General features: G+C 40.3%; 1 protein-coding gene and 1 long non-coding RNA gene across 4 annotated transcripts in view; one reads left to right on the top strand and one right to left on the bottom strand.

Moving 5' to 3' along the window:
- LOC144246220 (uncharacterized) overlaps positions 1-5,057 on the bottom strand; it is a 44,927-nt gene extending 39,870 nt beyond the window's left edge. The window contains exon 1 of the long non-coding RNA XR_013339889.2: positions 4,973-5,057. This is a non-coding gene — a long non-coding RNA (uncharacterized LOC144246220). The remainder of the gene's footprint in view (positions 1-4,972) is intronic.
- CDH17 (cadherin 17) overlaps positions 1-12,095 on the top strand; it is a 25,938-nt gene extending 13,843 nt beyond the window's left edge. For all 3 annotated transcript variants that reach the window (XM_021543210.4, XM_085572347.1, XM_085572346.1), the window contains 9 exons: positions 690-905; positions 2,148-2,224; positions 3,473-3,664; positions 4,872-5,116; positions 6,868-6,998; positions 7,906-8,142; positions 10,029-10,145; positions 10,252-10,368; positions 11,236-12,095. In XM_021543210.4, the coding sequence (XP_021398885.3) occupies positions 690-905; positions 2,148-2,224; positions 3,473-3,664; positions 4,872-5,116; positions 6,868-6,998; positions 7,906-8,142; positions 10,029-10,145; positions 10,252-10,368; positions 11,236-11,342 (1,439 nt within the window). In that variant the 3' untranslated portion in view covers positions 11,343-12,095. The remainder of the gene's footprint in view (positions 1-689; positions 906-2,147; positions 2,225-3,472; positions 3,665-4,871; positions 5,117-6,867; positions 6,999-7,905; positions 8,143-10,028; positions 10,146-10,251; positions 10,369-11,235) is intronic.

Below are 12,095 nucleotides of genomic sequence, written 5' to 3'. Positions count from 1 at the left end.
CTGGGGAAGGAGAAATAGAGTGCCCATGAGCTCACTGTAACATCCAGCTATATGTGAATGAAACTAGAAATTCTGATCCCAAAAGATTAAAACGTGGCTGTCTCAGGGAAATATTTTCCTATGCAAAGAGCCCTCCTGTTTTTCCTTCAATAATTCTTGTGGAAAGGATTTCAAGAACCTGGGAAAGACAGGCTCAAAACATCTACTTTAAAAGTGCTGTTTTATTTAAAACATAAAACTGCGTTTTCCCACAACCACAGATTTGGATAACTGCTTAGACTATGTAAAGAAAAACACCTCTTCTATTATCAATACAAGAAATTCTGTTCTTAAAGTGGTATAAGCCCATTTTCCCTCATCCGGCTGCAACTTCAGCATAATGCTTTTGACTTCAATGGACCATTACCAAAATCTGTCCAAAGTTTTGACATCAGTTATTTGGTTTCAGGACTGAAGAGTCTGCTGTTACAGTCTTTTGGACTGCCCTGACCCCAAACCAGTATGTTGAAATGTTAAAGCAAAAACTCCCTGAAGTGAAAAGATTGCATGTCCATTGAAGTGTTTTCCATACAGCTTTATGTTTATTGACCCTCTACTCTTTGCACTGGTATCACTGTTGTCACTGTGTATTTCTGTGGAGAAATGGGACTACTGCATTCTGTCTGACTCCCATCTCTGCTCTGCTACAGGAAGTAATATTGGCACTGTGATTGCTACCGACATGGATAAGAAGGATACCCTTAATTCTCGTCTGCATTTCCAGATCCAAAGTCAGGAACCTGAATTTCCCTTAAAGAATCTTTTCTATATTCAGCAAGACACTGGGACTTTGCAATTAACTGGCCATTCCTTAAACAAGCGCGTGTCAGCCAAGTATTTCTTGAAGGTCCTGGTGACAGATTCAAGTAAGAAATACCTGCTGTTATACGCTGGAATAACTCTGTCCACACTGGCATGACTTGTGTTCAGTGTCTAAGGGATGTGGGGAGACAAGGAGGATTCGCTGAAAAGGCAGTAGCACTGAGAGCTGTCTTGCTCTGGCATGGTACTTGCACTGTTCTTGACATGCAGGGAGATTAATCATGATTCATAATGCAAGCATGGAAGGGAACCAGCTCTAGGACAGAGTGTGGCTAAATTGGGAAGCTTGTTAACAAGTACTTCAAAAAGAGATTTCCTTCCACAGGGGGAAAAAATGAAGAGATCATGATTGCGGTTTTCCCCCAGGTCTTTCAAAGGCACTTAACTGAAAAAAATATCAAGAAATTAAACACAGCTGCTCAGACAGTACAGATAATATTTTAAAACATTAAGAGAATATTAAGCTGGAATTAAACTTCAAAAATTATTTTGTTCCTTATGTAAATTGTCATGAGTCCTTTGTGATTTACTAAATGGAAAGGAAATCAAACTTCATACCAAAGCTTAAAGCTTTGTGCTTGAATCCCTAGAGTCAGGGAAAACATGTGCATGAAGGAACTAGCATGTAAAGATGTCTATAAATGAAATAGCATCATTTTGGCAGATGATGGAAAACCTTCCAGAGAGAGGAAGCTGGTGATTTGTCTTGGATACTTATTTGAATTCCATCCAAACAATGTTGTTTAGAATTTTCCTTAGCTTTCAGCTCACGAGGCATGTTCGTAAAACACTAAAATCCATCTATATATGGATATATTATGCTTTTAAATCACAACCTGCCATTGCTTTGGGTGCCCCTGCTCAGGTAGTGATTAAATTTACATTAATCTGAAGTTGGCTTGTAGCAAAACTGGGAGGCCTGCCTGACGACCAAGAGGACAAGAGAGCATTTTTAAACCAGGGCTTGCTATTTGACATGGAAAAGTGATACTGAGATGGCTAACACAATTCATAGCTATCATCATCCTGGTAAATAGATATGTTTTTAAAAGTGAGGAAAATTAAAGAGGATGGGACAGTACTGGAGAAATTGGGAAGAGCAATGGTAAAATAGAGAGTGAGGTTGTCATTGACTAAGAGATATCTGAGATAAGTGCTTCTCTCAACTTACTGCTTAGATTGGGCAATTTGGCAATGCTCACTTTTGCTCACAGTGAACCCTTCTGGAGGAGAGGTTTTTTTTGGCAGAAAGGCTGGTGTGACGTTGTTTGTCTCTTTCCATGCAGAATTCAAAACAATCTGTGATGTGGAAGTACATGTCATTGACATCAATGATCAAATTCCCATCTTTAAAAATTCAGATGTGAGTATTTTTAACACCATTTTGGATGTTCCAATAACTTTTGACAAGTGTTTGAGCATACCTTCAATGTCTATTGGATGTCAGCAAGAAACTAGCCATTTACAGAACAAGTAACAGAGTAACTATTAGTAAAAATAAAGTAAAATATTGTTGCAAGTCTGCATATAAACTCTATCTAGACAGTAAGCAATGGGACAGACTAACAGCTAATTATGAAATTAAGGTGATTTGCTCAGTGGAAAACTCTATACAGAAATACATTTTTCTATTAAAGCAGTTTATTCCAGAAATGTGAGTTCTGAAGGGAAAGGGGAAAGAAAAGGCTTTAAAATTAATCAAACAGCTAAATTGAAAAAAGCTGGCACCTCCCATGTTCCTTTCCAAACACAGCACTAGTGTACCCAAAACAGCCAGAAGGTGAATGGGAATCAAAAGCCCTATGTGGCCAGAAACAGTGGTCCAGTGATCCCTGCCCAAACCTGATTCCAGGATGGGTGTCAGGCTCTTGCCTTTTCTCTGGAGATGCTGGCATCTGACAGAGACCTGCAGACATTTCATGATTTCTGCCTGATGGCCCAAGCCTCCTGGCACACGCTGGAGTGGCTGAAGTACGTACACAGAGGTGTCCCAGCTCCTAGCACTCCTGCATGCCATGTAGGTGGTGAGCTCAGGAGAGCTGTCTGGCCTGTTGGGCACAGTTGTCCTTTCAGGGAAGCTGTGCTGGTTTTTGGGCCTTGTAGACTGCATTGCCCAGCTCTCTGTTGATGGCAATTGCAGTGCAGTATCATGCAGAAAAGGTGCCTGCAGAGCAGGTTTTACACTGTCTCTCCCCAAGGTCTTGGCCCAGGACCTGGTCTCAAGGTGAGGCTTCTGGGGCAAGGCCACACATTAAAGAGTCAGATGCCAATGTAGCAACAACCTATGGTGCATGAAGCAATTAAATATTTAACAATGAGTGGCCAGGGCACTCACAGGATACAGAGAAGCTGTATTATTCCTTCTGCATGCTCATGGGCTGGTTTTCGCAGAGGAGCTAAAGATTTGGGGCTGGTGCTGCACCAGTGGCACTGACATAGATCCCATCACCTACGAGAAATATGTGTCTAAAAAGCTTAAAAGCTTCCCTCTTTTGTGTGGCTGCTGTGGCTTGAAATATATCCACGCATGTGGGTCACAAGTTTGTGGGTGTGCTGAAATTCTTATCCACAAATGGTATGTCATGTTTCAATGACACGTCTCTCTCTCCAGTATGGCAGTGTGGCTGTGGCAGAAGATATCTCAATAGGAAGTGTGATATTAGAAATTGAAGCAACTGATGGAGATGAGCCTGCCACAGGGAGCTCCCTCATCATTTACCAAGTGAAGGAAGGTGATCCAAACAACACGTTCATCATAGAGACAGACTCTGAAACAAATCGAGGGTTCATCAGGATAAACAAGGTGAATAGATAGATTTTATTCTCCTTTAGTGTTACTTATTTGTCATACACAGTTACTGCCCTGGTAATGATTTGCGGGGAAGTTGTTGACTGGTGGGGGGGTGGGGATGCCCTAAGCATGGTGCAGACTGCGGGAGGCTCCACTTCTGGACTCAGACTCTGTGCCTGTGCAGTGCTCACACACACCTATCCTCCTGCCTTTGCTGTGCCCTCACCACCAGCAGCAGCTCCCTCCATTGGCTCTGCATCTGGCTGCTTCTCCAGAAGAGCAGGCTCTGGCCAATGAAGTAGGTCTTTATGCACCATTATGACAAAAAAATGACACTATTTGCGTGATTTTGCAGCAGCATTTCTGGGCAAGAGAAAGCCACCTAATGCTTCCATGGGGTGTGGTGGTAGTGATGGGCTATGACACGGCAGATTCTCCTCCCTGCAGCTGCTCTGGCCATTAATGGCCTTTGCAAAGCAAGGTGCAAATGTAGCCAGCATGTCTCAATATCAGCATGGAGATGCAGTTTGTTCCTGATGAGGGGAGCACTAACTGTGACCAAGCCAAGGACAGCATGTGCTGCAGTAGGTGATACAGCCCATATGCTGAATGCTGGAGACAGGAATATAAGGAACACTATTTGCTGCGTCCATGAATTTCAATAGCAAAATTGCTCTCCCTTTGAAATGAGCCTTGGACTATGGGTCCAGGAAACTATCACTCATTTTCCAAGGGGTGCCACAGTGTGTGTCTCCAGCTTGTGTGCTGCCACCAGGCCAAGTGCAGGCAGAGGCAGCGTTTGGTGAACTGTCCTCAGCATCAGCCTCAGCCTCATTTTTTCCCAAGGAGGCACTTGTGAGAAACTCTGTGGTGTAACAACCCTCGCATGACTTTTGGCACCCGGAGGTCATTTGAGGCCTTCTCATACAGAGCTATAAATACTATTTCTGTAAACAGGATATTATTATTAAACTTAGTTGGGCAGGTGGCAACATTATTAGAAAATGCAGTTGCTGAGGAGGCCTCTAAACAGGCATATGGTTTCATTTAAATGGAACATTCCCAGTGTAATTTTTTCCTGACAGATCTCTTTTATTTTGCCTGTGTTGGGGATGCAATCTCCTCCTTGAGAAGAAGGGGATTTTTTAGTTTCTCATTGGAGCTCCCCACAGCAGCAGGGCCATTGATTCAATAACCTTTTTTTTTCTAATTCATCCAGGCTCTTGATTTTGAAACAATGCCTGTGTACAACCTGGTAATCAATGCCACAAATCCTGAACCGCTGGTGGAAGGCGTTCAGTACAACTCAAGCTCTCTTACTGTGTTAAGAGTTTTTGTGACAAATGTGGATGAGCCACCTGCTTTCCGGAAGCCACTTTACAGAACAGAGGTGTCTGAAGACATTCCTGTCAATACCTTGGTCATGATGGTGGAGGCCTATGATCCTGAAGGGGATTCTGTACGGTAAAAAAGAGTGACTGTGATTAGTTAATTGAATTTAGGCTTTCAAAAGTTTTTTTAAGGGAAGTGCAAGGAAAATATGCCCAATACTTGGCATGTGGAAAAATACTGTTTTTACAGAAGTCTTACCTCCTAGTAGAAGGTGGACCTGTGGTGGGGTGGGGGCCAGTGACCCACCTGTAGCAGACTGCTGGGTAATACTTTTCTGACCAGATTTCTGTCTGTGCTGTGAACATTAAACATCAGCCTTGAAAGAGGAAACCACAAGGGAAACAGGCTAATTTATATCTCTAGGAAAAAGGTGGAGCTGGACTAAGAATAACAAGGTTCCATGTCCATAATGCCTTTATCAAAAGAATGAAGCATATACTGTGTACCCCTGAACTGGTAGGAGAGTAGCTGCTTTTCATGTCACACAGGAAACCACCACCTAATCACAACCTCAACTTTTTCTCCACCAAAATACACAGCCTCAAGTCTACAATTTAAAGATAACACATTTTCTTTCCTAGCTGTCAGAGATGACACATCTCTTTCTATTGTGGATGCAAAGCTCTGTGCAAGACAACTCCTGTGCTGTGTTGCATGGTATAAATGTAACTTACACAGTAGAGTCAGATAGAGTTATTTGTGACTTTTGCTGTATAATTCCCAGCTGGTGTGCTGAACAGATCAACTGAAAATAAACAGTTCTTGAAATTTAACTAAAATTCAGCAAAACAAAACAAAACAAAACAAAACAAAAAAAAAAAAAGTGGTTAATGGAGTTGCACAATGTGACTCTTAGGCCTCCTGTGGGTTCTTATTCCCAGAGATTTCTCATCTGGCTTTCTACTTGTCCCTAACTTTTGGGAACTTATCATGTTTGGCCTTCTGTCAAACTAGTTTGAAAGTGATCCACATAGTCCAGAAGCTCTGGGGGATGATGACAGAGTCACATGACAGGAATTTAGATATACATAAACCTCATTTCTGCTAAAAATAGGTTAAAAGGCATAAAACAAAAAGTATAAAAAGTAGAAGATGTACAAGCATACTGTTTCTAGTGTAAAGGGCACTGAAAGAACAAAAACATGGAATGAGAAGATTTGGTCACTTCCACTCAAGCAAGTGCTTTAACTGGGTCATATATTCATGATTAAATTTGTATAAGTAAATACCCAGGGACCTGGGTTTAAACTGGATTTTTTAAACAATTATATAAATGCAATTATGTGGTGATGCTTAAAGCATTCCCTGTTCCAAGGCTGCCCATTGGTAGTTACAGGCTGCTCCAGACTGGCAAAAGATAATCACCGTAGTTCACCTTGGGATCCTGGTCCCCTCTTGATCCACAATAGGGTACCTGTGCCCCCCAGCCCTTGGCTTGTGCTCCCATCAAAACCAAGATGTGGGAGATGTAATGGGGTGAGACAGACATGGGGTTTGGACAAATCACACTTCTGGACTAAAAGCTCAGTGCCATCCCAGGCTCCCCATTTAGAAGTGGAATTGCAAGCACACAGGCTGCAGTAGAGATGGCATTTCTGTAGTTCTGCTCTCACTCTTATTCAGGATGACTTTGGTCTTCCTCTGTCTGTGTCTCCTGGTTGTAGTATTATGGTACTGTGACTCTTCCAAGAGCCCTTTCATTGAGTACAATTGTAATCAAGCTTTTACATAAAGTCAACAAAGAAATATTTGCTTTGTCAGAATTTTTTCCCAATTTGGAACAGTATATATGGTTTTTTCTCCCCCCCTATTTATTTCCAAAGATACTCCTTGGAAGGTGATGTGAGAAAATGGCTGAGAATTGATTCAGTCACCGGGCAGGTATACACTGCTTCCCCTCTGGATCGAGAAACTGAAGAAATATACTCAGTAGAGGTCGTTGTATCAGAGCTAAGTAAGTGATGAAACAACTAAATATACACACAGAGGAATCCCCTGTCCTTACTCTTTTATGAGGAATTATCATACCTACTAATGATACCTACTAAACTTACTGTTTAATACCTACTAAACCCATGAAAATTACTGGAACATGTAATCTCAGATATACAACCTGTGGTGTATCCTTAGAAGTATATATTTCTTAAGAATTTAAATTTCTTGCAGAAATCTTGATGCTGTTGATAAAAAGGATTAAGATAGCTTTCATGAAGTTGGGTATGGTCTTATATTTGCTTGAATCACATGACATATAGAGAAGATTCAATATTTTTCACTGTTTTCAGTATTAATATTTTCTGCCACTTTTTTCTCTATAGCTATGAAGATTGTAGTCTTCCTCCTAGGTATGGTTAGGCTTCCTGAAAACATACCCAGAGAGTAGTTTGCAACCTTCTACAGAATTTCATTTTATTTTGTAATTAAAACTAATACTCTGTGAGGTCTGAAATATATTAGGACTTCTAGTTCTAGCCATTAAAATCCTGCATATAGAAGAGGGATGAGAAACTCAAGGCATTTCATGCTTAAGAGTGTTCCAAAGAGCACTGGTCACTGTGGATGTGACTGCTTGCCAGACATGATGGAAATGACAGACTACTAGATATGATCTGCCTCCTTTCCCTTGCTAGTGCTCTGTAGCTAGCAAGAGCTGGTGGTAGATAAACAGTGCTTGTTAAAAAGAAGTGGCAGCTACCAGAAATCCCTCAGGACGTCCTGAGACCTTATTTCTGCCATCTTTAGACAGAACACCACCTTTACTGCCTATCTGATTGTGTACCTCTGTGATAGCTGCAAATGAAACAGCCCAGAGCGCAAATCCAAGAGGTGCATGTAACTTTGCATTCTCTTCAAATCAACAGATAATGCAGCTCAGAAATCCAAAGTGTTCTTGATTCTACACTTACGTGATGTGAACGACAACTATCCACAAATAGCTACGGATTATCCTACTTTCTTCTGCTACCCAGTCAGTGGAGGAGAGAGAACTCTCATTCAAGCTACTGATGCTGATGAACAGTTTTTTTATTCAAAATTTACATTTTCCCTTGCGGATGAGATGAATGCAAGAAATAATTGGGAAATCTCAAAATTCAATGGTAAGCTAATTCAGCCGTTCTTACAATGGTATGGGACTCACTTGATACTCTGGTGAATATGAAGAATTACAGAATTCCTTTTCAGTATTATTATTGCATAACCAGTGTTCCATGTAGAAAAAAAAATGGGTTGTTGAGAATGCCAAAGTCATTAAGGATTTTTTGCAAGAGGTAAAACCTAGTATGTTGCAAGCTATAATTTCATGAATATTTTTGAGAGAAAAAGCATGTAAGTATGAAATATATATGTGTTTAATGAATACAAATCACTGCCGGAAAAGAAATAGAGCAGTTTGCAAACTGTACATTTCTGACATTTCATGTGCAAAAGGAAGTCTTGCCTCACAAAGAGAATGGAGCTTTTTGAAGGGGACAGTAAGCACATGAATAAGTGCTTGGCTGATAGAGCCTGTCTGAATTAATAAAACATGTTTGGTGAATTGTCCCACTAGAGAAAGCTAGGTTGCCATAAATTTAAAGTTATGAAAGAATAAATAATAATTTAAAATTCAGGACTTGGAGTAAACAGTCAGCTCTTGCAGTAAAGGGAGTTCAAGTGCGGTTTTCCAAAGGTTTTTTGCTGGGATCTGCATAACTCAATATATATGGATGTGCAATGAGGAGGCAAAGTTTACTCATTATACAAAGTTATTTGAGTAGGAACCAAGTGTGAAGAACTTCAGAACATTCTTCCAAGACTGATCTGGTTGAACAATAAAATTCACAGGTGCTAGTGAACCCTGGACTCCTAAATTCACTTTTGAAATCATGGGTGCTGAGCTGGCCATTATGAATCAGGAAGGAGAACTGTAAGCAGTTCCATGGAAATGTGAGATCAGCAGTATTCAGAAAACCAGGTCAAATATTGAGGATTACTAGGAAACAACCAGACAAGAAACCTGAGGACATCGTTATGACTCTGTATATATCATTTCTTCAAGCTTTGAACTCCAGTCTATCTCTGTCATAAAAATGCAGTATAACTGGAAACAGGTTTAGATAGGGTAACAAAGATAATCAGAGTTATAGAATGGCCTGATATAAGGAAGTGTATAGAAGCAGCAAAGTAAGCTACTACTTCTATTCCTGGAAGCCAGTAGGGTAAAAATGCAATAGAGAGATATAAAATTATGAATGCTATGGTCAGAGTTGCCAAAGGTTCATCCTTTGCTCTCTCATCCAGTGCACAAATCTGGGACCCTCAAGTGAAGCTTATGGAGTTATTTACAGTGCAGATAGAATGAGGAGGTATCTGACTTGGGAACTTGATGTCTCAGGGTGTTGTCTATGCAGAAATTTTCTACAAGTTCAAAGCAAGAAATTACATCTTGCTCAAGAAGTCCCTGAGCTGAAAATGTTTACAGGGTGAGAGGGAGGAGGAAATAAAATACGTGCTTGCTTTTTCATCATAATCTCCTTTTATTCTGGAGACAAGATACTTATATCAACAGACCTTTGATCTGATCCCAATGGCTATTAGTACCTTTTGCAGTTCTTAAAGAGTCTTAGATGTGATAGGGTAAGTTCACTAGAAGGATGGTCTGTCCTGCATTTCCTTAGGAACAATTTAAGCTGATTATAGTCTCTGTGAGTATAGGAGACTATTCTTGGTCTAGATGGGATGCTATCAGTGTAGCACTACCCGATCAGATTCGGCCTGGTGTAGAAATTAGGAAGGAAATTTTATAGTCATATTATGCTGAAGATATTCCCTTTTTACTTAATGTCTGCAAACCAATGAGATCCTGGACGACATTGAGGAAAACAGGAATTACTATCATGTGCAAAGCAGCCTTAAAAAAAAAAAAGAACTCTTGCAGCTGGTATGAATGTTGAACTAACTTTCTTTCTTGTGCTGACATGAATGTCCCATTTCCTACTTACAGCTACTCATGCTTACCTGTCCCTGAAGCATGCTAACTTTGAAGAGAAGGTGTATGATGTTCCAATAATACTTAATGACAATGGAAAACCGCCTTTGGAAAACAAAGTGAATCTTAAAGGTATTCTGTGCACAGAACTATTAGCTTAAAGACAGCAGTTACATTTATAAATAACCAAATGTGACTACTAAACTTCTCATTAACCTCATGACATTTCCTTTTGCAGTAAGCATCTGCAAATGTTCCAGTGAAAATTCATGTTTTATCGACATAGACCGTGAGCACTCCTGGCCAACTGTTGGGCAGGCAATTGGGATTCTACTTGGGGTCCTGATCATCATTGGTAAGTCACTTCTTCCTGCTTGATTTGAAGCCAGATCTCTGAGCTATGATGGTGCTGCTGCATTTTTGACATGAATTCACTTGTTGGGTGAATATTTATCAAGCATGTTGCAGAATGAGTGAAAGAGGAGAGATCCCATGATTATGTGTGATGATGGCTGCAAATGTCTAAGTTTTTGGTTGTAAGAAAAACATCCAACGGCACAACAACCAACTAGGACAGAATAAATTCCTGAACTTGTAGCATATTGTCATTTCATTGCTACTTACTGCCCTTTGCCTGTCAGGGAAGGGACTTGAGTTTGTCTTAGGCATCCAGATTATAGTGAAAATAATGAAGCTTCCTACTTATGGTATCTGTACCTGTAGCTTATAGTTACCATTTTATTCACCTATTTCAGCTTTGCAGGTTTGCATCTTTCATATTCATTCTAACAGTGATAAAGAGAAAATAAACTTTATATAGAGTATAATGAGCTCATCATTATTTTAAAAGATTAAATTATGCATTTTATATATATATATATATAATATAAATGAGGGACTGCATCTCAACACAAGCATGACAAATTCCTGCTCAGAGGGAGGAAGGGAGGAGGGGCTAAATTAGACACTTTGCCATTTGGTCAGACCCTAGAGGAAAAATTTTCCTTTGAGGAAAGGCCTTTGAGGCGCAAGATATCTGATCCTGCCCAGCACTGCCTTGGGTCCATGCTCTTGGTCCCATGCTGCGTGGTCCTTCCTCAAAGCTGCTCCAGTTCAAGAGGTAAAGCACTGTGGATTATGGGGCAGTGTCATGGCCCTTGCTGGAACATCCTTTCAGAAAGTTTACTCTTCCCTTTACACACAAACACTCTCTGTTTTTCAGGTGTCATTGTAGCGGGTGCGTTTTGCCACATGAGATACAAAGAGAAAAATGAAAAGAGTAATCCCAAAGATGCAAAAGATGATGCTGAACTCAACAGACTGGCTTAATGACTGTTTCATCAAGAGACAAAACTGCCCTTTGGGCTGTGAATGAGTGAACTGGGAAGCTTCCAAAGCCCACAGATGTACTATCACAAAAAAGTAGACTTTTGTGCATCATACTATTTAATCACAAAACATAAAACATCTGTAACCTTCAGTAGCAGCCATTAATAAGCTTATCAGCTTTGACTAAAGTGTTAACTCATGACAACACCAAATGCTGAGCCCCTTCAGGGATCTATACATGGGACCAGTCTCCTTCATCTGACAGCTGAAGTAAATACGGACTTTACAGAGGACAACATTTTATCGACCTGTGCATATTTGTCTCTTTCCAACTCAGTAAGTCATTGAACAGCAGACTGGGGAATAGTCCTGTACTACATTTGAAGATACCCCATGAAGTTGTAGGAATCTCTCTGACTCTCAGCAAAGGAGATCTGAAATTTATTGTAATCTGCAATTTGCCCTGGGTTGTGCCTGCTTACATTATACTGAATTTGTACTATCAATGTGACATTTCAATTTTTCTTTTTTTGATATCCCATAGAGTAAAAGAAGTTTGTGAAGCACCATGGCCTTTCATTACAGTTTCCAAGTTAAAAAAAGACTATGTGAGTCATGTAGGTAATATGCTGCTTTATCATACTGCTGCAAATATTGCTCTTGCCCCCTACACATAAGAATAAAAATGTTTGTTAAAGATTTTAGCCCCTGCATATTTTATAAAATAAATAAAAAATGTGAGAGTGCATGAGA

This window comes from Lonchura striata, chromosome 2 (assembly GCF_050655825.1).
Source record: "Lonchura striata isolate lonStrDom1 chromosome 2, ASM5065582v1, whole genome shotgun sequence".
Lineage (NCBI taxonomy): Eukaryota > Metazoa > Chordata > Aves > Passeriformes > Estrildidae > Lonchura > Lonchura striata.
Note: the sequence above shows the minus strand (reverse complement) of the source record. Positions and strands in the feature narration are given on the sequence as shown.